Source organism: Lissotriton helveticus, chromosome 6, assembly GCF_964261635.1.
Source record: "Lissotriton helveticus chromosome 6, aLisHel1.1, whole genome shotgun sequence".
Lineage (NCBI taxonomy): Eukaryota > Metazoa > Chordata > Amphibia > Caudata > Salamandridae > Lissotriton > Lissotriton helveticus.
The window spans coordinates 1,616,533,261-1,616,556,380 of NC_136067.1; the positions used below are offsets into that span (position 1 = coordinate 1,616,533,261).

Below are 23,120 nucleotides of genomic sequence, written 5' to 3' on the forward strand. Positions count from 1 at the left end.
TTCCATTGAGAGTGATGAATAGGGACCGTGAGGTAAGCATCCTGAAGATCCAAACGGACCATCCAATCGTTGGGGCGAAGAGTGTCCCTCAGATGTAAAATGGTTTCCATTTTGAAATGGCGATAAACCACAAATTGGTTTAACCACTTCAAGTTGATGACTGTGCGGAGCTTCTTGTTTTTCTTTTGAACCAGAAAAATGGAGCTTAGAAAGCCTGAGGAGTCGAAGGGAAAAATTTGAATTGCTCTTTTTTGGAGTAGAGCCTCGATCTCGGTGGAGATCTGAGATGCCACGAGAAGGGAAAAGACGGGAGGGGGAGGAAGAGAAGACTGAACGGGAGGAGAAATGAACTCTATTAGGAAGCCTTGCACCGTGTGTAAGACCCAAGGGTCTGCACTGAGAGTGCACCATTTTTGAAGAAACAGTTTTAAGCGGCCCCCGACAGGAGGGGAAGAAGAAAGGCTTACCTTGCTGGTTGGAGTTGTGACGGTAGTTTCGTTGACCTTTCCCTCGGAAGCCACGTCCACGTTGGGGATAAAATTGGGGTTTGTAGTCCTGGTTGTTGTTGGACGAACCTCTGGAGCCTTGGTGATAGGGACGGCCGGAAGAGCGGCCCCTGCCTCTGCCGGCCCGTCCAAAAACCCGAGGGGCGAAAACCTTTTTCACTGTTTGCTGGGCTTTGTCCAAAGAAGCAAAAGTAGAAACGAATCTACTGAGGTCACGAACCAAATTTTCTCCAAAAAGGAGACCGTTCGCCTTGGGGCCAGGATCCATAGGAGCTAGATTGGAGAGTTTGGGATCCAATTTGATCAGGAGACCCTTGCGACGTTCATGCGTAATTGCGGAATTTGCATTACCCAAAAGACAGAAGGCGCGTTGAGCCCACATGGAGACTTCCTCAGCGGAAAGTTCAGTACCATCCAATCGGGAGGATTCCGCCAAATCAAAAATACGGGCTAGAGGGCCCACTATATCCAGCAACTTGTCCTGGCAAGTGGACCAGGCCTTGTCCACCCCTCTGCGGGGGTCCTTGCCAAACTTGGAAAAGAAGGTGAGGAGTGGTTGGTCAATGGTAGGAACCAAAGTGATTTTGTCAGGAAGAGCAGGCTTGGGGCATTCAGATTTGAGCCTGGCTCTTACTGGGGCCTCTAAAGGCAGACGTAACCTGGCTGAGATGTATTCACCGACATGGTGAGAAGGAAGCCATTCAGTAGAATTTGGGTGTCGAATAGTAGAAGGATCAAACATGGGAAAACCTTCAGAATCAAAAACTGGGTCAAAAGCAAAAGAATCCAATTTAGAAGATTTAGGAGGGGGGGGGGGGAAGGGTCGGTCGTGTCAAAAAGGTCAATCAATTGATCTGCGTCATCAAAGTTAGCATCATCATCATCATCTGTGTCCAATATGGTGGAAATTACTAATTTTTTTCTAGGAGACTCTGCATGTTTGTCTTTATGTTTACGTTTGCCCTCGGAACCAACAAACCCCTCCTTAGAAGGAGGCCTGGGAGGAGCGGAGTCCTCAGTCAAAAGCGAGGAAGACTCGCCAACCAATGACGCTTTTTTAGAGACACGAGATTGAGCAGAGTGTTCCACCTTTCTTTTTCTGCTTTCCCCCGCAGATTGGGCCAATACTTTGGACATGATGCTTAACATGGAGTTCTCCATATTTTTAGACATTCTTTTCATGGATACCTCCACAGCTGTTTCCACAGAGTTATTAATGAATTTATTTAAGTCCTTTTTGAAGGACTGAGAGTCCTGTGTGGGGACTTCCTCAGAGGAACTATCGAGTTCCATAGCCAGGCTGTGTCAAAAGGCAAACACAGAAACAGGAGGTAGGCGAGGGTTAATTTTTTTGACAGGGGCGTGTTTAAGGGCTGGGCCGGGCAGAGAGCGTCAGGCGGCTTCACACGCTGTTGAAGGAAGACACTGGAACAGAAAATGCAGGCACGCGAGGGGCCGGTGACTGGAAAAGCCTCCCAGAGGTGAGAGAAGGTCGGGGAAGACGCGCGAAGCAGCGCACGCTAGGACGGAACCAAGGGAAGCCGAGGGGGGGGGGGGGCCGGGAACGAAACACCGGAGATGAAAAGCAACACACGCGAGGAGCGTGAAAGCAAGAGCGCGAGGGCGCGCTTTACAATAAGAATAAAAATAGCGTTAAAACTAGCACAATATGCATGAAAACCCATAAAACATTACTGTGAGCATAGATAAAGACACTTATCTGACTGCGAGCAGCAAGAAAAGAGGAAGCTGCGCAGTCAGTTAGGGTCTTTATCTATTAGGTCTGCTGTGATTGGTTACTGTATTCTCGTTATTTCTCGTTCCCATGGCCCAGTTTGTTCTCTGGCCCTCTGGGAACTGTAGTTTTTTACTTATCTTGGCTGCTGTTAAAATAAATGCAAGATAAGAAAGCATAATAGGAGCCTCCGGTCTTGCCATAAAATTAGAACATCAAAGCGGCTGCTTTTGTGGCGCCTGCTGTCTGTTTGAAGGTGAGAAAAAAAAAAGAAAGGAGCGGACGTAAAAGCAGAGCGAGGAAAACAAAGGGAGGGGCAGGGCTCCTTAATGGAGCAGGGAGGGGATGGGGGGCTCTTAGTGCTCAGTGAGGTGTGTCAACAGCAGCATTGTGTGTGGGGGAATACAGCGTGTGCTGTAGTGAAGTGAATCCAAGCACAGGGTTTGCATGTAAACAGCGCCTGTGATTGGCAACAAAAAAAAAAATTATGTTTTTTTTAATGGTTGTCCTCAAAATTCGACATTGTTTTTGAATTTGCCCAGGTGTGTTCCGCTACACAACGGCTGTAGTTAATATTCCTGCATGGACCTACATTACACCATTGGGTTGAGGGTGCACAACAGCTTAGCGCAGTATATATAAAAGATTTTCTTTGTGGTTTCTGAAGATGGCAATTTATAGTATGCTGCGGTATTGTGGCTTCCCAGAGGAAAGGGACACGCATCTACTGGGTGGAGGAGAGAAGGAGATGCAGTTGGCTGGAGTGCGAGTGATATAGAATGAAAAGTAGGACTGAAATAGTGGAAGATGAGAGAAATAGAAAGGGTTTGTGAGAAAATTAGAGGAGAGAGGGAGATGCGAGCAGTGGCTGCAATGAGATGCAGTGTATGAAACGTTGAGGAGGTGGTCTTTGGAGAGAGAGTAAGTGAGCTGAAAAATGCAAAGAATAGACGTGGGGAAGGCTACACAGGGGGCAAAGCAGATGTTAAAAAGCAAGCGGCCACCATTGTCCCGTCTGCCCACGTCGTCCTGCCTGCAGTAGGAAACAAGGCAGCAGTGGAAATAGGCGGCACTTGCACAAACACGTGCATCATCTTATATATAAATACACAGCACTGAGAGGCAGCTTTCAGTCACGACACACGGTGGGGTCAGACGCCAGTATTACACAAGTTGCATTTCCGAAAGCTTTTACATCACAAATGTGTCAATTAGGGGGGATAAGATAACCAAACTAACGGATAAGGCAGAAAAAGCCTTGAAGAAAACTAAAGATTTTGCAGTCTAAAGAGGAAACTGTGGATTGTTTGTTCCTATGGCAAAGACAAATGAGGAGATTCCGGGTGTGAGCTCAGGACGTAGAGGCGGGGCCTGGAGCAAGCTGGCCGAGGACACGATATCAAATTCCTTTGAAGTGTTTGAAGTCTGATGCTGGCTGCAAGCAATCCAGCATGAGTGCGGAGAGAGGCTCACAGGCTGCCAAATGGTGTGCGATGTGCACGAGCCTGCACACATGCACTGTAGGCAATCTGCCTGGAAAAGCCTTTGGGAGCATTTTTGAAAGTCCCTTACTTAAGTCTCGCAGACAACGCATGCGTGTTGGCTCAGTGAGACCTAAAAACTAGGAAGACAAGCCCGCGGGAGGTGCGCGCGAGCTACAGCGAGCCATGTGGTTTCAATAATCGCGCCCGTGTCTGGGCACGATAATTTATACCACATGGAGGCCGTGCGGGTAACCGCCACCAATAGGCCATGGGCAGAGCAATGTGCCCACCTTTGGCCAATTGCGTGCTGTCTTTGTTAAAAGACGCACACAAAGGCCAATAGTTTAGGACAAAAGAAAAAGCACACGTACGAGCGTGTGCAAGTGTGAGGGCAGATTTCAAAAGCCCCTACATGAAGTCTCGCTGCGTGAGCACTGCTGCACACTGCAACACTAGGCACGAGACCTAACTAGGTCTCAGAAAAATAGAAAGCGACTGGACACTACCATCACAAACTGGTCAATACGCACTAAACAAAAATGTAGAAATGCTATTTAATTCCTTTAGAATATAAGTTATAAATTCAAACACGCCCTACCATACCGCCATGATGAGTAACGGGTGCGACTTTTGTAACTTTAATTTGCAATTTGACTTACAAATAGGTTTGACTTTCTGTACTTTAAGAGGCAATTGAACATACAAAACTTGACTACTTCGAAGTCAACACCATTTCTCTATTTAGATGGGGATTCAATTAAACTTAATAATTCTCTTCTGCCATAAATTTCAGGTTAGAGACGTTTCGTCTGTAAAAAATATACCTCCCTCGCTCAAGAGCGCCTTTTCAGCGACAGAAGACAAGACAAATGATTCATTTTCTAACTTAAAAACGACATGGTTTACATTGGTATTTGCGGTGTGCTATTTAAATATGACTCTTATAACTCCAAAGATGTCTGAATTGTTCGAACATTTGTGTCCACAATCTTGGATCTGTTAGACTCAAAATAGCCCAACTGACAACCCTTCAATACCACTTTCCTAACACAGTGTGATATAATTCACCCCTCGTGCAATGCCGGTTGATGCCCATGATATTTCCCATCAGATTCCAAACCACCCTCACACGTTGTGCCACTGCAAGTTCATTTCAACTCACAATTTGGTGCGGAAGTTTCGACATACGTCTGAAACACTGCAACTCTAGCCCATGTAATTTACGCACAAAAATCACTAGAGCCATTTTAAAATCAACAGTTCACTTGAAGCTAGTGAGGCATGATGGAGTAGCAGACTATAAAATCACTGCCAACAAAGCATGTTTACTCATCCCCTTTTCCATCTAGTCTGACAAATGTCCCTTAAAATCCCATTCATGCGAATCCAGCTCTCTCGTCTACGTTTAAATGTATATATGGTATGCATACTTATCTCATCACTCTTATTTGCAATGCATGATATCTGAGTATTGCATTTTCAATGGTGAACATACATACATCAACTATACTAACAACTTTCAGAGTATTATCAGGCCTCGAAAAATCATAAAACTGTTACTAGATCTGCAGGACATGTGACTTAAATAATTTACTCAACCTATTTGTAATGCTCTTGACCCATAAACTGGTTTCAAATTATGTGATCGAGGGTAAATAATTTAATTAATTGAGCCGCCATTTTCTACATTATCACATATGAGAGCACCTTCAAATGTGCAAGTTCAGCATGTCTGCTGTACAAAAGACTCTCGTTTGATTTAATAGACTAAAGTTTTTCCATATACAATATCTTTCTAGCCATATATAGGATACACATTACCCCTGACTTGCCTCTTAGTTTCTTAACAGCATTTTCATCAGGACGGGGCCAGGGATGTTTCTCAAATCATGTTTAAAAAAACTATCACTTTCAATAAATACATAACTAAACCATGAAGTGATAGCAAACTGTCATTTGTAATCTGCAGATTTTACATTTATATGGCCACAAACTTTCCCACTGACATTCAAATTCATTTATAAAAGTTTATATTGTACAAACAATTTTGGAAATAGAGTTTCTGCAAATACGTGTCATTTGCATATCACCAAGTAAAAGTGTTCTGGTTTGTTTTGCTCTTGTTTAACTATTTGTGTGCATTACACTTCTTAATTACAAAAAAAATGTGCTTTTGTAATTCCCGATATATTTCTAACATTGACAGGCTACTTATGTAAATTAGGGTGTTAGGGAAAAATAACTGACATCTTCAGATAGCTCACTTGACAAAAAAAACTCACACTCTAGTAAGAGAGAGAAAAATAAACCACATTTTCTGAGCGCCAATTAGATGAAAGACAAACTGACATTTTACCTCTTCCCTTGAACGAAGAAAATGTGTCAAGATAAAAACAATATTTAATGGCATGGTTATTGCTCTTTCACTTTCTGAATGAACAGAACACCTATTCCTTTCCAGCCTAAGTTAACTTGCCAAATGGGACTAGTAGGTGCTAAACATAGCAGGACCTGATCAACCTTTACTTGCAATTGCGTGAGTGAGCTTGTAGCTTTTTCGAGGCCTGAAATTATTGATAGCTTATCTCTTATGGTTGAGCAACCAATTAAAGATCAATTGAAAAGAATGGACAGAATATTGAATTCTTTGGAACTCTGTCATTGCTGTCCATAACAAACACTCAACATTGCGTCCAACGAAATGGCTTTCTAAAAAAATCAATGGCTAGCTCTTGAATAAAACAGTGTTTTAATCAATCTCAATGACTTTCTTGTTTTAGATAAAAGCTGTACAATATACAAAACGAAATAATAAGTAAAACAATAAAAATACAGGCCACTGCATTGTAAACCTTAAAATGCTTTAAAGAAAAAGTTGCCAAGTCTTGCTTTTTAAACCTGTGCCTTGTTATCTGCTATACAGACCACAAATATGACTAAACGTGAAAAAAGATGAGCTGTGTCGGTCTGGTGACATAGGCCAGTGCATCTCTTTGGCATACAGCCCTGAACTGCTGGACCAGGGAAGAAGATATATTTTAAGGAGTTAAAATTGTGTTAGTCAAAATACCATAAAATGAGTAACAGTCTCCACCTCACCTGTCTGACGTTGGAATAACCTGGCACTACTCTCGTAAGGGGTTCTATTTTGCCTTGTAGGCAGTCAATTAGAGGACCGCTAGCATGAATGTTAGGTACAAGAATCATTACATTCAGAAATGTTGCGAGTACCCCACAGCTCTGCACCAGATGTCGAAATCGCTTTCCTCTTATAGATTTGGAAGATTGCCTTTAGTGGGTCGCCACCAATCTCAATACTTATAGCGTAAACAATGCCAGAATATGAGATAATACTTCATTAAATCTCCTCCGTTAGATGGGCCCAAGATAACTAGTAGTTGATTCTGATCCCAATGTAGTTATAACTAACAAACAAAAAAGTATTGTTCTTAACACAGAAGTTCTGGATACGTTTAACTTTCGGGTTCAAATCATACATTCCGTCTTAACAACGTTGGTCTAAGCTTGTCATTATAGAAGAATATTTGAACGTCTTTTAAAAGGCGGTACATTTATACTTCAGATAGGAATACCCACCCATAGGACCTAGAAACTGGTGTGACAAACTGCTTTAAAAACTACATCTACGATAAAACATTGATTTATTTGGAGTGTTGTTACTGCATAATTAATCAATGACATGTCCCAAGATATTATAAATTAATAGCTTTTCCCTGAACTTGAGTAAATACTATTTAATCACATTCACCTCTAGTGGTTTCAAGTTATTTGAACACCAGATTTTACCTCCCCTGTTTCTACCTTCCTGCTTCTCCCTATTCCATTCCTCTCTACCACGCCCCTCTGAACATTTTCTCTTCATCCTCAACTCTTTCTAATAATCTTTATGAACCCCTCAATTTGCCCGGCATCCGCGCTCTGAGACCGTTTGCTTTTCTGATGGTCATCTGGAATCTCTTTGATATCTGCATTTTTCACCCTCTCATATCTCCCGTTCATATGCTTTTATCTCTCCTTAGCAGGCTGTCGCTATTTCCGCTCTCCCGTATCTGGGATCAATCTACAGGGGCGTGGTACTCACCCCAGTGCCGTTATCACACACCACCACCTTCCTCCCCTGGCTGTCCATGCTGCCACTGCTTCTTCTCGCCAGCTGCGGACCCGCTTCTCTCTCAAGCCTCAGCCCAGCACCGGAAGCCACCGCCCTGCTGCCAGTCGTGTCTGCAAACACACAACCTTCTGAGCAGAACTCAGCATGGCCGCCATGATAGCAGTATCACTCGTTCTGTTTAATAAAACGGGGAACGTGTTCAACAAGAATAATTCGCTTTAAAAGCAAAGGGGAAAATTAATCCAAAGAAAAAAGGTTTAACATTTTTAATGGTTAGATACTCTCATTGTTTTTACGGCTAAACAGCAATTAATGATAGAATGAAGATGTTTCCTCATGTTCGTTAAGGTGGAGTTAAAGATTCATCTTCCTAATTTCAAGAAGCATCAGCAACTCTCAAGCCGCAGAAGGAAGTTTACGTTATTACACTGGCGCCCGGGTTTAACAGATGCTATTTCTTTCATGTCCCTGCCCCTATTGGTTCCTGACAGGTTGCACCGCTGTCAGTGACTGCACGTGACTTAACCTCTTATCATTCGGTTACAATGCTTTACAGGAGACTTCCGCAGTAGTATCGGGGTCAGCATACATGGGATTTGACTGTTCTATCGCCCAGGGCGAGAAACCCAGTAGTCGAATCGGCCGTGTTGCGTTTTGTTCATTGGTTTATGCCGGTCTCTTGCCATCACTGACTTTCCTTTTATTGTAACTAGTACATCAATTTGAAACAATGCTCAAAAAGAAAAGTATGCCACCATTTTTTTGGAGATGTCTAACCCTTTACTAGGCAAAAATTATACGGCTACAGAGACATTGAAATAAACGAAAGACAAGTCCTATCGAATGCGGCGGCCATCTTTAAATTGTCTTTTTGGAAATGGGAACTGGGCAGGCTACTCATTTCGCACAATTTGTGCTGACCTGAGTCATTGGTTGGACTTAGTTATGCTTCTTCAGATCTCTTCTTGCTTGTGTCTTTGGGGTTGCAGCCTATTTGTACAGACTCCTAATTAACATAATTGAGGTAGTTCTGTCTTTGTACGGTTGATATTTTGGCGCATAAATGCAATGTTGCGAAAGTTACAAACGTAACGCCAAGTGACAGAAGTAATTTCTGATGACAAAGCGAGTACTGTCCTAAAGTCGTAATCGATAGGTATGCGCTCCGACAGATTGGACGTTGAGAAAGACCGTTGAATTGAGTTGGGCGAACAAAATTAGACGTTGAGAAATACATTTGAATTGGGTTGGACGACAAAAAGCCAAAGGAAACTTTTTTCTTGGTTTGGGGTGTCTTATCGCAAGTGAGGGCTAAGTTATAGGACAGACTCCGCGCACTGGGGACGTGTATCCTCTTCAGTTTTGGATTATAATGGCGATCCTGGGAACTTGGGCGTTTTGTTTGCCTGTGTTGGAGAAGCTGAGTTCCCGGCTGCTGCACTGGGAGCGAGCAACGGACAGCCTGCGGGATGCGATTGCAGGTGATTAGTACAGTGACCCTAGCATTGACTTGCCACCGCTAGCCTTAGTAACCTTGTATGAGTCTGTCTTCGTTCATGTATCAGCTGTTCGCTCAGGTCTTTCCTCGTATCGCTCTATATGTCTCTGTACAGACACAAATACTTTCGCATACCTGTCAAACCATTTACTCTCAAGTGAGGCAGACTTTTAAGAAGGTGATCCATTTAAAATGAAAAAAATAATTCTTGTGAAGGGCGATATTGGTTTGAGACTTAAGGTCATCCCATTACAGTTCGTAGTACTATTTTGTTTGTCAGGAGGGGAATATATGGGGGGTGGGGGGGCTGAACGGGGAATCAAAAATATAAAAAGCCCCTGCCATCCTTGCTGTGAAGAGGCAGTGGTGTAATTAAGCTCAGAGGGTAATTGAAATTTAAAACTCATTCAGGGCGATGCTTAGAAGAATATGGTGGAGGTTGTTAGAAAACAAAAACACTTCTTGAAACGCCTGATCTCCCCAGTGAAAGGCTGTTAGTGGACGCTGCTGTTGTTTGTCTCACTGAAGTTCTAAAAAAGTGTTGGATGGAATGCTTGAATTAATCTCAGCCACTGGCAATCGCTTGTTTCTTTGTTACTTTGCATACCAAGCCACCTCAGTTTAGATCCAGCCATATGCAAATCCGTCTTGACCCTGTTCCAATAGGAATAGCCCACCCACACTTCCAGGCCAGGTTCTCCCTGAACCAGAACACAAAACCAGTTTTGCCCATATTAGTGCTCATCAGTCAGGTTTAGCTTGGTTCCAGCGGCACAGTGTGCCCAGGACCCAAGTCTGGGCCTATCCGTCCCACTAAGGTTATTGACACTGAAGTTTGCAAAAAAAGTGATGAACCAAATTATTGAATTAATCTCAACCACTGGTAATTACTATGGCCATATCCCAGTGCATTGTTATTTTGCACACCATGCCACCTCTATTTGTACCCGCCATATGCAAATCAGTCTTGACCCTTCTCCAATAAGAACATCCCAGCCCAAATTGCCAGGCCAGAACCCAATCAGTCCACCTGATGAACCCCAATAAGGCTCCCAGTATCTTTAATAAAATCTAGACTTTACTTTAGTAATAGCTTGAAAAATCTGCATTGTATCACGAGACTGAATCTCATATTGAGCTTGTTTAAAACATATCTACAACATTAAATACTAGTTTGCAATAAAAAGTAAAAATGGAATCATTAGACCAATGTGCTTATCTAAGAATGTCCTACATTCTTGAACTAAAAGCTTTTGGAAGCTATTGCTCCTTGAGCAGAATCAGCACTGAAATTGAAATGGCAGTTCTGGCTAAGGACATCATTACATTTACCCAATGAGTTGGAGTATTAGAAGTAACTCGTTTTTACGTTTATTTTTTTAAATGAAAATAATTGAGTGGAGAAAGACAACTCAGAGGAACAATTCTTTTTATTCATACTATTTCTAACAAGAACCCTTGCACATCTTTGGTTGATTAGGGAACTAAGGATATAAACAGCTTAAACCTGTGTTGGTTTTACTAGAAAGAGAAAAATGAACTCCTGCAGGAATATATTGTCTGTAGACAATGTCAAGAGCACTGACATCAGAAAGGTGTTTGATAGAAACCAGACATAAAAGCACAGTGAGTTTTGCTGATCAGAATAATACGTCATTAACATCCCTGTTCAGAAACAAATCAAGAGCTATCTTGACATCCTGCAACAATACATTTTTTTTTCAACAGGAGGGTTTACAAATTTTACTCCCTTTTAATAGATGACAAACAGCGGATGTTCTTCAGCTGGTTTCCTATCCACTAAAAGATGGTTTGCTGAGATTGCTGACCTGTTGCTATCAACACTCCCGTAAGCCTTATCTTGACTTGTAAATATCAAGGAAATTATCATAGTTACATCAGATGGAACGGTATTTGAACTTCTTCCCAGACACCAACTAGACCATAATGACCAATCAGATTTGTAAGCTCTCATGATACACATGGCCCAGGAATGTTTGGTGTATTCTGCAGCATCTGATGAAATTCGTGGTGTTCTCCAGGTTGTCCTGAAATCTTCCAAGCTTTTTGGCTTTGGAATTGGTTGAGGATGAGATTGTGATAGAGACCTTCTGGATTGCCTAGCAGGCTGGGAAACAAAGGAGCCAGAACTGAGATGTTGACTGAAAACTGTAATACAGTTAGAAACCAGATCTGGGCGTGCCAAATTGAATTCCCTAACACTTTATACTTCTGCTGACAGTGTGCCTCTTCTAGTACCCTGGTTATCATAAGGAAACACATAGTTTAGGCCCTGGAGCCAGGTCTGAAGAAAAGCATCTGTAGCAGTAGCTAATGCCTCTGGTCTTCAACTGTAAAAGAGTGGAAGGTGAATGTTGAATCTGTATGCAAACAAATCTGCAGAAAAGGGACCCCAATGAGAAGAACATTTTCTGAAAATCATAGGGTATAGTCTCCAGTCACTGGAACCCTGGAGATACTTGGGATAGCACTCTACTACTATATTGAGTATTTCTTAGGTAAATATTCTGCCTGACTAAAATTCTTCTTTGAATGTAGAACTCACACAGTCCTTTCAAAAGTTCAGCTAGAGGTTTAGAATGTGTTCCCACCACATGGTCCTCATTAAAACTGCACGTTATATGTGATGTGGAATTAGTAGAGCGCGTGGCTACTCCATGGAGTGTCCCGGCGCTGTTTCAAAACCCTTGACAAAGCAGTGTAAACAGAAACAGCAGGTGCCTCCCTACTGTTGGAAAAGCCAGGTTTTAAGAAGGCGCCTGAAACCAATAAGTTCATGCACCTGTCTCAAAAACTGAGGCAGGCTGTTCCAAAGCTTCGCGGCTGCTACCTGAAAAGAGCGGCCCCCCATTCGAGCCCGAAAGAACTTTGGCACGATTGTCAGGTGCTGTGTCGAAGACCGCAAAGTTCTAGATGGAGTGTAGGACTGAATTTTATTCCTGATGTAGGGAGTTCCAATTTTGTGTAAAGCCTTGAAGGCTAGTACCAGGGCTTTAAATGTAACCCTTTTTAGGTCTCGGCTAGCGTAGGCTGCGCATGCGCAGTCTCGCTTGCGAGATCTCATGTCTTAGAGTAGGGAGGCTTGAACCCGCCCCTCTTCTCCATTGGCTGGCTGCCTAAACGGCGGCCAGCCATTGGAGAAGAGGGTTCTGTGATGTCATTCTTGGTAGCTAAGCCCCGTCCGTTTCGGATTGAGGGGCGTGTTTTTTTAGTTTCTTTCTCTCCTCGACAAACACGCCCCCCAGTCTGCAAAGGACGGAGCTTACAGAGCACGGCACAGTACGCACCCGTTACATCATGGCCGTTATATGTGCGCAGGCCTCTCCTCGTTTTGTCCGTGCTGTGACTCTGTAGAGCTCGTGTTTATTTAAGACTGAGTTCTGTATTAATCTATATACATTTTACATTTGTTTTGGCCAGTTTTCATAAATTCTTGGAAGTCACGAGGACTGCTGTCATCACGTCACAGGTTGCACTTCTCAATTTTTTGTGAACCGTGACAGCATGACAAAAATTAAAAACTCACGCCGAAGAATTTTCAAAAATGGATATATGACGTACAGCAGCATCGGCAGCAGAGCTGCACGCGCTCGGTTCACGCGCAGAATGTTTTACTTTACAAGTTACCGGGATATTCACACGCGCGTCTCCACTCAGGTCCATGACTGAGACACTCTAGTCGTAGGTCCCTCACACAGAGCAAGCAGCAGCACTTCAGGCCTCTAGACAGACATATGTCTCGCGCCTGGAATCTTCCATATAAAACCGAAAGAGCCCGCACACACAGGGAGATGGAGACCGGCACGCCCACCTGACAGAGGGAGAGAAAACGAAACTAAGTTTGGACTCTTCACTTCCGGAATCATGGCCGCAGCAGCCGCACCTCAGTTCGGGAATCTCAAGGAAGAGACAAGCTGTTCGATCTGTTTGGAATATTTTAGTGATCCGGTGACCATCGATTGTGGGCACAACTTCTGCCACTCCTGCATCACTCGCAGCTGGGAGGGAAGAGATGACAACTTCCCGTGTCCGCAGTGCAGAGAAACATCTCTGGTAAGACATCTCCGGCCCAACCGGCAACTTGGAAACATTGTGAAAATAGCAAAACCGCTCCATCGCCCCCCGGCGAAGTCCAGTGAGGACACCCTATGCGACAAACACGAGGAGAGGCTGCGGCTGTTCTGTTCCTGCCTACACCGGAGCCTTCCCCTGCTGCACTGCAGAGGCGCCATCTTCCCGGCTCCGTCTTTCATCCGTCTGCGCGCATAACATGAAGGCCCGGGCTCGCGCCGCACTGACAGGTTCAGCACAGCTGCCGAGGGCGGGAGGTTCTCCGCGAGAGCGCACATTCCCGGACAAACACTCATTTCCGGCCCTCTGTTTACCTCCCCCGCCCTCCATCCAAGCCGCTCTCCGCAGGCACCACCTGACCAGGCCCATCTTGGGGAGCCCGGCCCCTGTGTTCCTGCTCTGACCCTGCTTGGGTAGATTGTGACCGAGTGTCTGCTTTTGGCCCACCTATCGGGAGCATCCCCCTCCTCTCAGAATTGTCTCGTAGCTGCCCTGTGTATTTATGGGAAATCTATTTCTGGGGCCGACCTTGTAAGACAGTACTGGATGGTGTAATATATCTCCGCGGTTGTATGTGGCATCGAACAAAGTAAGGACATGATCATTTGCTTAACATATACATTTACGTGTTTCACATTTGGTAGGACTATAGTTTACGATCTTTTGTTTATTTTCAATAGTGTTTATGGACTCCGCTTTTTCAGAAGTTTGAACTGTGCCTTTTGCTAATTATTTTACATTTATTATATATAGCCTCGTGGTCCAAAGGGTTCGGGTTGGGGGAGGAAGACTTTCTCTGTAATGTAGACATTTTCTTGAAGGAAGACCTTTGATTTACTTTATTGATCTTCGTCTGGAGAGGTGGGCTCTGTGTGTGTTGGGCTATGTGTGTGTTGGGCTCTGTGTGTGTGGCTCTGTGTGTGTGTGTGTGGCTCTGTGTGTGTGTAGCTCTGTCTGTGTGTGTGGCTCTGTGTGTGTGTATGGCTCTGTGCGTGTATGGGTGTGTGTGGCTCTGTCTGTGTTTGTGTAGCTCTGTCTGTGTTTTTGTGGCTCTGTGTGTGTGTGGCTCTGTCTGTGTGTGTGTGTGTGTGTGTGTGTGTGGCTCTGTCTGTGTGTGTGTGTCCAGCTCTGTGTGTGTGTGTTGGGCTCTGTGTCTGGCTCTGTGTGGGTAGCTTTTTTTTGTAGGTGGCTCTGTGTGTATGTAAGTGGGTCTGTTTGAGGGTGGCTCTGTGTGTGTGTAGGTGGCTCTGTATGGGTGGCTCTGTCTGTGTGTGTGTGTGTTGCTCTGTGTGTGTGGCTCTGTCTGTGTGTGTGTGTATGGCTCTGTGTGCGTGGCCCTGTCTCTGTGTGTGGCTCTGTCTGTGTGTGTGGGTGTGTGTGTGTGTGTTTCTGTGTGGCTCTGTCTGTGTGTGTGTGTGGCTCTGTCTGTGTGTGTGTGTGGCTCTGTCTGTGTGTGTGTGGCTCTGTCTGTGTGTGTGTGGCTCTGTCTGTGTGTGTGTGGCTCTGTCTGTGTGTGTGTGTGGCTCTGTCTTTGTGTGTGTGTGTCTCTCTGTGTGTGTGTCTCTCTCTGTGTGTGGCTCTGTGCGTGTATGGCTGTGTGTGTGTGTGTGTGGCTCTGTCTGTGTGTGGCTCTGTCTGTGTGTGTGTGTCTGTGTGTGTGGCTGTCTGTGTGTGTGTGTGGCTATGTCTGTGTGTGGCTCTGTGTGTGTGTGTGTTCAGCTCTGTGTGTGTGTTGGGCTCTGTGTCTGGCTCTGTGTGGGTAGCTTTTTGTTGTAGGTGGGTCTGTGTGAGGGTGGCTCTGTGTGTATGTTAGTGGGTCTGTGTGAGGGTGGATCTGTGTGTGTGTGTGTAGGTGGCTCTGTGTGGGTGGCTCTGTCTCTGTGTGTGTGGCTCTGTCTGTGTGTGTGTGTTGCTCTGTCTGTGTATGGCTCTATCTATGTGGCTCTGTGTGTGTGTGTGTGTGTATGGCTCTGTCTGTGTGTGTCTCTGTGTGTGTGTGTGTGTGGCTGTGTGTGTGTTGGGCTCTGTGTCTGGCTCTGTGTGCCTAGCTTTTTTTGTAGGTGGGTCTCTGTGAGGGTGGCTCTGTGTGTGTGTGTAGGTAGGTCTGTGTGAGGGTGGCTCTGTGTGTGTAGGTAGCTCTGTGTGGGTGACTCTGTGTGTGGGTGACTATGGGAATGGCTCTGTGTGGGTGGCTCTGTATGTGTGTGTGGGTAGCTTTGTGTGTGTGGCTCTGTGTGTGGGTGCAAATGCAATAGGTCTCGCTTTTGCGAGAGGTTAAGCTATTGGCATTGTAAATGACAATGCCATTTATTTATATGTTTTAAAAACAAAAACATAAATAAAAATAATGTCATGAGCAATGCCAATAACTCTCACTTTAACAATGCCGAGACCATTGCATTGTAAATGCTTGTTTCCATTGGGAGCCAGTGTAAGGACTTTAGGCAGGGAGTCATATGTGACCTGGAACCGACCCCAAGTACGGCCCTGGCCGCCGCGTTCTGTACAACCTGTAGGCGGCTTAATAGGTATTCGGGGAGGCCCAGGTATAGCCTGTTGACATAGTCCAACCTTGACATGATCAAGGTCTAGACTACAGTCTTCCTATGCGAGATGGAAAGCATAGGGAGAAAATTCCTCATAATTTTCTGTAGCCCGAAACAGTTACCTGCCACGGATTGAACCTGGGACTTCATGGACATGTCCGCATCCAGTTTCACCCGAGGTTTTTTACCATGGTGACTGGGCTTACAGGGGGGGGGACACATTTTGGGGCCACTACTGTCGCCATTCGTCTCCAGGAGTGTGGCCAAAGAAAATAATTTCAGACTTGTCCAAGTTGCGTAGCAGAAGGTTTTGTTTGAACCAGGCAAACACGTGCTTATATAATTTCCTCTTAACACCTCGTCTTTCTTACAGGTAAACAACAGCTGAGTGTCGCCAGCATATGATATAATTTTAGCTCCGTGCTGTTCTGCTACAAGTGCAAGAGGGGTCATATAACCATTAAACAGGTTTGGACTTAACACAGAGCCCTGTGGTACTCCTATATTCAACAGAGGAATGTTGGTCGATAAGGAGGGGGGACTAAACAGTTTGCTGGGGGCTATACAAAAAGGAGGAGAACCACCTAAGAACCTTGCCCCCAATGCCGCAGTCTTGGTCTGCGCAGAAGTAGCTTGTGGGGCACTGTATCAAAAGGCGCTGATAGGTCCAATAGTATCAATACAGACTTACCTCCTCTGTCTAGAGTCACTTTGATCGTCTCTGAGACATCCAGAAGGGCTGTCTCCGTACTGAAGTTGGCCCTAAACCCTGACTTGCTAGGATGTAAAACCTGGGTAGTCTCTACGAAGTCAATGAGGACTTATATATTTTGTTTTTGCGAAAGTATGAATTGCAATGGAACCAACAAGTATCTCTAAGCAATGTATGTTCAGAGATGACTCCTGATTTGGCCATGTACCCCCAGCTGAGATTGCACATCATCTTGCCCTCCAGCCAAGACATAGGATGGGAGTAAAGATAGCTCTTCCATCCCTAATTCCTAAATGACATTCCCACCATTAGAGTTGTAGAAGCGACTCCTAGTCCAAAGAGAACAAATCTGTGTGAGAGAGACCTCTTTTAAGATGAATAGTTTTCAATCTTTGTAAAGCCTTACAATTTAGGTTACCCGAGAAGATAGCTCGATTTGAGGAAGATAACAGACCCACTATTCAGGCTAGAAGTCTGAGGCAACCCATGTTTTTCTTCAGGACCGAACAGATTTAGTTTTAGGGGACAAGCATTGTTCCTTCTATTTTTTTTTCCGGTGAATGGCAATGAAGGTTCTCTGTGCAGTTGGGCCAAAGCCAAATGTATTGAAGAAGTGACAAATCACTATGCAAGTGAGCCCGCACCCCTGCCCCTGCACTCTCCTCGCACTCTCTGTTATGTTGCTTCCCCACTATTCCCCATGCCCCCTTCAACCACAAAAAATGTAAATCCGGCCAAATAGCACTCGCACCCGAGTGCGAGTAGGCTTTGTCAATGCTTTTTTATACATATTCCACAGCAGCCTGGGCTGTTGTGCAACATAGCTTGAAGGAAAAAAAAGCTATGACACGGTCAAAGCTGGCCGCGTCAAAGTACTTTTTTCCTGTACTTTAAGCTTGCGCTGCTGTACAATGTGTCTGATAAAACATTGACAAAGCTATTAGATCTCCCATAGGTGAAACCTATTGACGTTGCCAATGCTTGTTACTGTAGCCATACATGCGTCTTTAGATTTGCACTGTGCAGGAAGTGGCCCACATTTGCAAATCAGAGCAGTTTTTTTTGTTTTATATAAAGCGAACTTGATTTGAAGGTATCAGAACGCTTTACATGAGCATCAGTTTCATTACAGACAGAGACAATAATTTTGCTAGGCATGGGGAGATTAAGTGATTTGCCCAAAATCACACAATTTTGAGAGTCACTGCAGAGACTTAAACCCGGTTCCCCAGCTTTCAGGTCGAGCGCTCTAGCCATTAGGCCACATCCTTTCCCCAAGGAGTTTTGAACCTGCAAAGACATGTATACGTGTTTTACAAGGTATGAGAGACTGCATTTGTGATCGCTATGGGCAGTGCTTGTGATAATATCGGGGAAATTACCATTAAAAACCGATCCATCAGACCTTTAAAAAGGCCACAAAAATGATGCCCCACAGACTGACCTGCCTGTTTGCCCTATAGCCCAATAGACCTGTGTATCTCCCTTGCAGCCTGTTTATTTATTTATTTTAAGGTTTTATAGAGCGCGAACTTGACCCGTGAGGGTATCAGAGCGCTTTACATATTCAAAAGGTAGTATAGAGGGCAGTAAATCACAGGAATCTGTACATCATAGAGCTTACAGAATATCGGGGGCATAAGGTGGGCAGGAGATTACAACAAATACTGCACATTTGGGATAAGAGAAACTGTACATCGGGGTATTTACAGGGACACGAGTCATACAATAGGCAGGAAATCGTAAGAGTAATGTACAGGGTAGCAGGATGAGGCAATAGTCTCTTAGGTAGCTGAGGAGCCGGTTAGCCAAGCATATAACTAAAACAGCAAGATGGCAGGCTGTAATTTACTGAGATGCTAATGCACTTGGGTTCAGCTGTATGATAAATTGTGAATCGGAAATCACAATGTACAACAGTATCTCAGACACTGTTTGCGATTCCCAATGGGGTAGCAAATAGCGTGCCTCATGAATATAAATGAGGCACTCGCAATTTGCAACCCCATTGGGAATGCTGGCCCTCCCAGATATGGTGGCCTGCTGTGCTCAGCAGACCTCCATGTCTGCTACTGCTTTTAAATAAAGCAGTTTAAACAAAAAGGCAGCACGTTTTCCTTAAAGGAAAACAGGATGCATAAAAAAAGAAACGCTTTCGTTTCATTTTTTAAGGGCAGTTAGTGGTCCCTGGGACCACTGGCTGCCCCTAAAAAATATTTTCCTCTGCATTCATAAAGGGGAAGGGGTGCCCTCTGGACCCCTTCCCTTTTGTAAGTGCTTTACCACCCTTCTGAGAAGGGTGGTAAACTATGACTGTTTTGCGACCGCAATTGCGGTGCAAAACAGTCATACATAGGGCTTAGACTCGCTATTAGGAAGGGACGCCCTTGGAACGCCCCTTCTTAATAGCAAGTCGCTACTACTGTTTAGAGTGCCGCAAATGAATTGCGACTCGCTAAATAGGGTTCGTACATGGCCCTTTTGTATTTTGCATGCACAAACGGGTCGCAAACCCTTTTGCGCATGAAAAATAGGGTCGTACATCTGGCACTTTGCATCTTGTCAAGTCCTTTCAAGCAAACCGGTAGAGCCAGGCAAAAGGAATGGCACAGGTGCATTAGCATTAAGGTTGAGCAGAATGTGCGTAGTCGCGCTACGCAAAGCTCCACGAAACGGTAAAAAATCTCCGTGAGCACACAGAAGTTCCGCGAACATGCGGAACAACTCGTTCCGCCCATTCGCGATGCTTTTTTACTGTTTGCTTGCTCGGGGAGAAATATCTCGCGAACATGCATTTTGAAAGAGAACAAGCAAATAAATCTGTGAAGCCGAAGATCATGGAATTTTTGGCAATTCCACATTCTCTGCGGAACGCAAAATTACCCAAATTCCGCAAGCGGAACGGAATTACCGCCCAGGCTTAATTAGCTTATAAATACAATACACTTAACTCAAGCAGGCGCTGTTGAAAAGAGCTGCCTGATCGCACTACCCACCCTGGAGGAGTCCCATCAGAATAGTTATGGGACCCCAGCAGGATCTCTTGTCCTCTGGATTCCCTTCTGCTGCACCGCGCACACAAAGAGAAAACTTCCTTACAGGCTGCTACATTCTTTTTAGGTCGAGTATACAGGCACCACATGTGCACTGCTGTTGCTTGACGATCTATTGTGTTCAATAAAAAAATAAAAAAATTGGCTTTCAGCCCGTCCATTACTTGCCTTTGGTTGGCATCATTATCACTCTTCTTTGCTGCCATCTCATACGGCAGTGCGTGCAAGGATCACTTACTGCATCACTTCCTTTCCTGTGTGTGGAGCATGGACCAAGTACAGATTGATTTCTCTTAAAGTGCGTCCGCTGTGCTGCAATTGAGGTGCATTTCCTTGTATTTATAACCGTTTTTAATATCGCGCCAACTCGACCCAGAGACTAAACGGAAAATCAAAGATAATATGCATAAAACAGCATTCAATTTGTGCTAAATATAATGCACCCTGTCCAACCTACCTGTTACTTCTGCATACACTGACCTACTGTCACACCTTGTCTTGCAAGAAAAAAATGTTTACTAGGAATAACAAATGACAGATTTTCCTCATCTACAATTTCTGTAGACAAGATAGCATAGGGAATGTGGCTCTTGTGGCATAAATGCATCTAACTAATTTGTAGAAGATGGAATCCTGGCCGGGCCGACTCATCTTTTCATCATTCTGAGGTGGATAATTGATTATCAGTGAGCCGAGTAACAGTTACAGAGCTAGGAAATGTTAACGATTGCAGTAGCACATGCTACAGAAAAACAGAAGTTCATTGATTTAAGTAGCATTTAGTGCAAGTATCAAGATTTCTTAAGCTCTAGACTCCATCTCAACGTATGTGGGTGTTTTACAAAAACATGCACACTTCACAACTCCTAATTTCAGACAAGTGTCAAATCAGTTTTCATTTTCTTGCTGTGCGCGTGAAATCAGGTGCTTAGTAACAAGCAGTGGCAAAGTCAACAGGGTTGCACATGAACAAAAGCAATAAAAATGCCTTCTAAACCGTAAAACAATCCCCCAAAAAGGTAAAAAGTATTGTAGACATCAGAGTGAGAAATGTAACTAGAGGTAGATCTGCTCTCTGAGATCTGTATGTGCAGTCCGAGAGATAGCTTTGTTGTGCAACATGCTCACATGTAGAACCACTGTAACCAGCGAGTAAAGGGCAGGTTTTATGACTGTTAAAATACAGGCCCACCTGTTTTTTGAATATGTCACTGTCAGCCTGGAATTAGGCGGCTCCCTTCCTACAAACTGCTGGAGACAAAGTTGCACAGCTTCTGCTCTTTGAATGGCAATATATGTGGCATTACAGGGTGCGAATACCAGTGTAACTCATTTATCACCTCTTTTAAAAGTCAGTGCTACCATTCAGGATATATATATATATATATATATATATATATATATATATATATTCAAGTTTCCGTCTTCTTCCCCCTTCACTCGCGGACGGGATGTAACTTATCCGGTGGCCAGGCACTTTGAGGCATTCCATCAGCGTAACAGAGACCTGTTGAACTTTTTCTGTATGGATCACGTACCCACCAACGTGAGAGATGGGGATAGGCAGTTACAACTTCGCAGATTGGAGTCGAGATATATCATCGACAATCAAAAAAAGATGTAAGGAGGCTTGAACAATGGGGAAGAGATGGCTGTTCACTTATAGATGTTCAGAGAGTAATATGGAGACATCTGTTGGAGGGAATCTGGATTTGAATGTAACAATAACATACCATGTAAATAGAATGCTTATTTGTTTAACAATTTTGGGTTTGTAGTTATAGGATCTAATTAACCCATTCAGGATGTAATTAGACAACTAGGTAAATCGGGCCCATTCAGGGCTGGATTTACATAACCGTAGGGGCATCAAACAAGGCTGTATATAACATAAGTAATGCCCATCCAGGGCAAGATCATTTTGTTGTGAAGCTGGGTTTTATGTTGGTTGAACAAAGCAATTGCATATTTACAAATGGCCGACACCGTGGGACTGAAGAAAGTCCGGTGTCCTTTGTTTATGTTTGCAATTCAAATATATTTAATGCATGTTTCATGTCGGTGCTGGCCACTATTGAAAAAGACATAGTCAAAAGATCTGGGTTTAATCCATCACTGTTCTTTAGCCCACTCTGCCACCCCAGTTCAAACATGGCCATAGGCAAATCAGTCTGATCCTGTGCCTCATGGGAACAGTCCAGCCCGAACTGCCAAGCCATGCCTTCCCTGGACCGGAAACAAGCTTCCTAGGACCGGTTTCTGGCATTTCAGCCGTCTTCAGCCAGGCTTGCTTGAATCCAGTGGCAAAGTGAGCAAGGGACTCACGTCTGAGCATACCCTGCCAACGTATTGCGAACAAAGCGGTACAAAAGGGGGTGGTGATGGACGGAGCATCTGAACCAATCAGACACTCACACCCAGTCAAAAGATCTGGGTTTAATCCATCACCGTTCTTTAGCCCACTCTGCCACCCCAGTTCAGACATGGCCATATGCAAATCAGTCTGATCCTGTGCCTCATGGGAACAGTCCAGCCTGAAATGCCAAGCCATGCCTTCCATGGACCGGAAACAAGCTTCTTAGGACCGGTTTCTGGCATTTCAGCCGTCTTCAGCCAGGCTTGCTTGAATCCAGTGGCAAAGTGAGCAAGGGACTCACGTCTGAGCATACCCTGCCAATTTATGGCGAACAAAGCGGTACAAAAGGGGGTGGTGATGGACGGAGCATCTGAACTAATCAGACACTCACACCCAGTCAAAAGATCTGGGTTTAATCCATCACCGTTCTTTAGCCCACTCTGCCACCCCAGTTCATACATGGCCATATGCTAATCAGTCTGACCCTGTGCCTCATGGGAACAGTCCAGCCGAACTGCCCAGCCATGTCTTCCCTGAAAAAGACGGCAGCCGAAACGCGTCTGGTCGTGTTTGAGAATCCCAATAAAATCTGGGATAAAATGTTCCTGTGAGTGCTGGTATCATTGTTTACCCCGAGCCTGATATATTTATACGAGTGGTTGAGATTTTTCAATATTTTTATGTAGACTTGAGAAACACAGTAAAAGAAGTGCTATGATGCGGCCAACACTGACCATGTCATAGCGGTTTTCTTTTTACAACTTTCAGCTCAGCTGTACAAAATGGCTAAAAAACACATTGGCCCTTTCCCAGCACATCCCCGATGTAGCACCAAATGTACCCTATGGCTTTACAACCGCAGATCCTGATTTACCAACAACCTTTTCCGCAACCACCTTTTCTCAACAGAGGGTGGCGTAGAGGCAAAAGAAGAGGAGCTAACAAGAGGGTACAGTGGCAATAACCCGAGCCACGAATGTGACTCAGGAGCCACACAGAAACAAAA

At 44.5% G+C, this 23,120-nt stretch overlaps 2 protein-coding genes across 2 annotated transcripts in view; one reads left to right on the forward strand and one right to left on the reverse strand.

Moving 5' to 3' along the window:
- ACTR2 (actin related protein 2) overlaps nucleotides 1–8,294 on the reverse strand; it is a 237,087-nt gene extending 228,793 nt beyond the window's left edge. The window contains exon 1 of the mRNA XM_078649409.1: nucleotides 7,828–8,294. Within this exon, the coding sequence (XP_078505535.1) occupies nucleotides 7,828–7,875 (48 nt within the window). The 5' untranslated portion in view covers nucleotides 7,876–8,294. The remainder of the gene's footprint in view (nucleotides 1–7,827) is intronic.
- A 622-nt stretch (nucleotides 8,295–8,916) lies between these two features.
- Nucleotides 8,917–23,120, forward strand: part of LOC144763635 (N(4)-(Beta-N-acetylglucosaminyl)-L-asparaginase-like) — a 391,860-nt gene continuing 377,656 nt past the window's right edge. Inside the window, exon 1 of the mRNA XM_078649411.1 lies at nucleotides 8,917–9,338. Within this exon, the coding sequence (XP_078505537.1) occupies nucleotides 9,230–9,338 (109 nt within the window). The 5' untranslated portion in view covers nucleotides 8,917–9,229. The remainder of the gene's footprint in view (nucleotides 9,339–23,120) is intronic.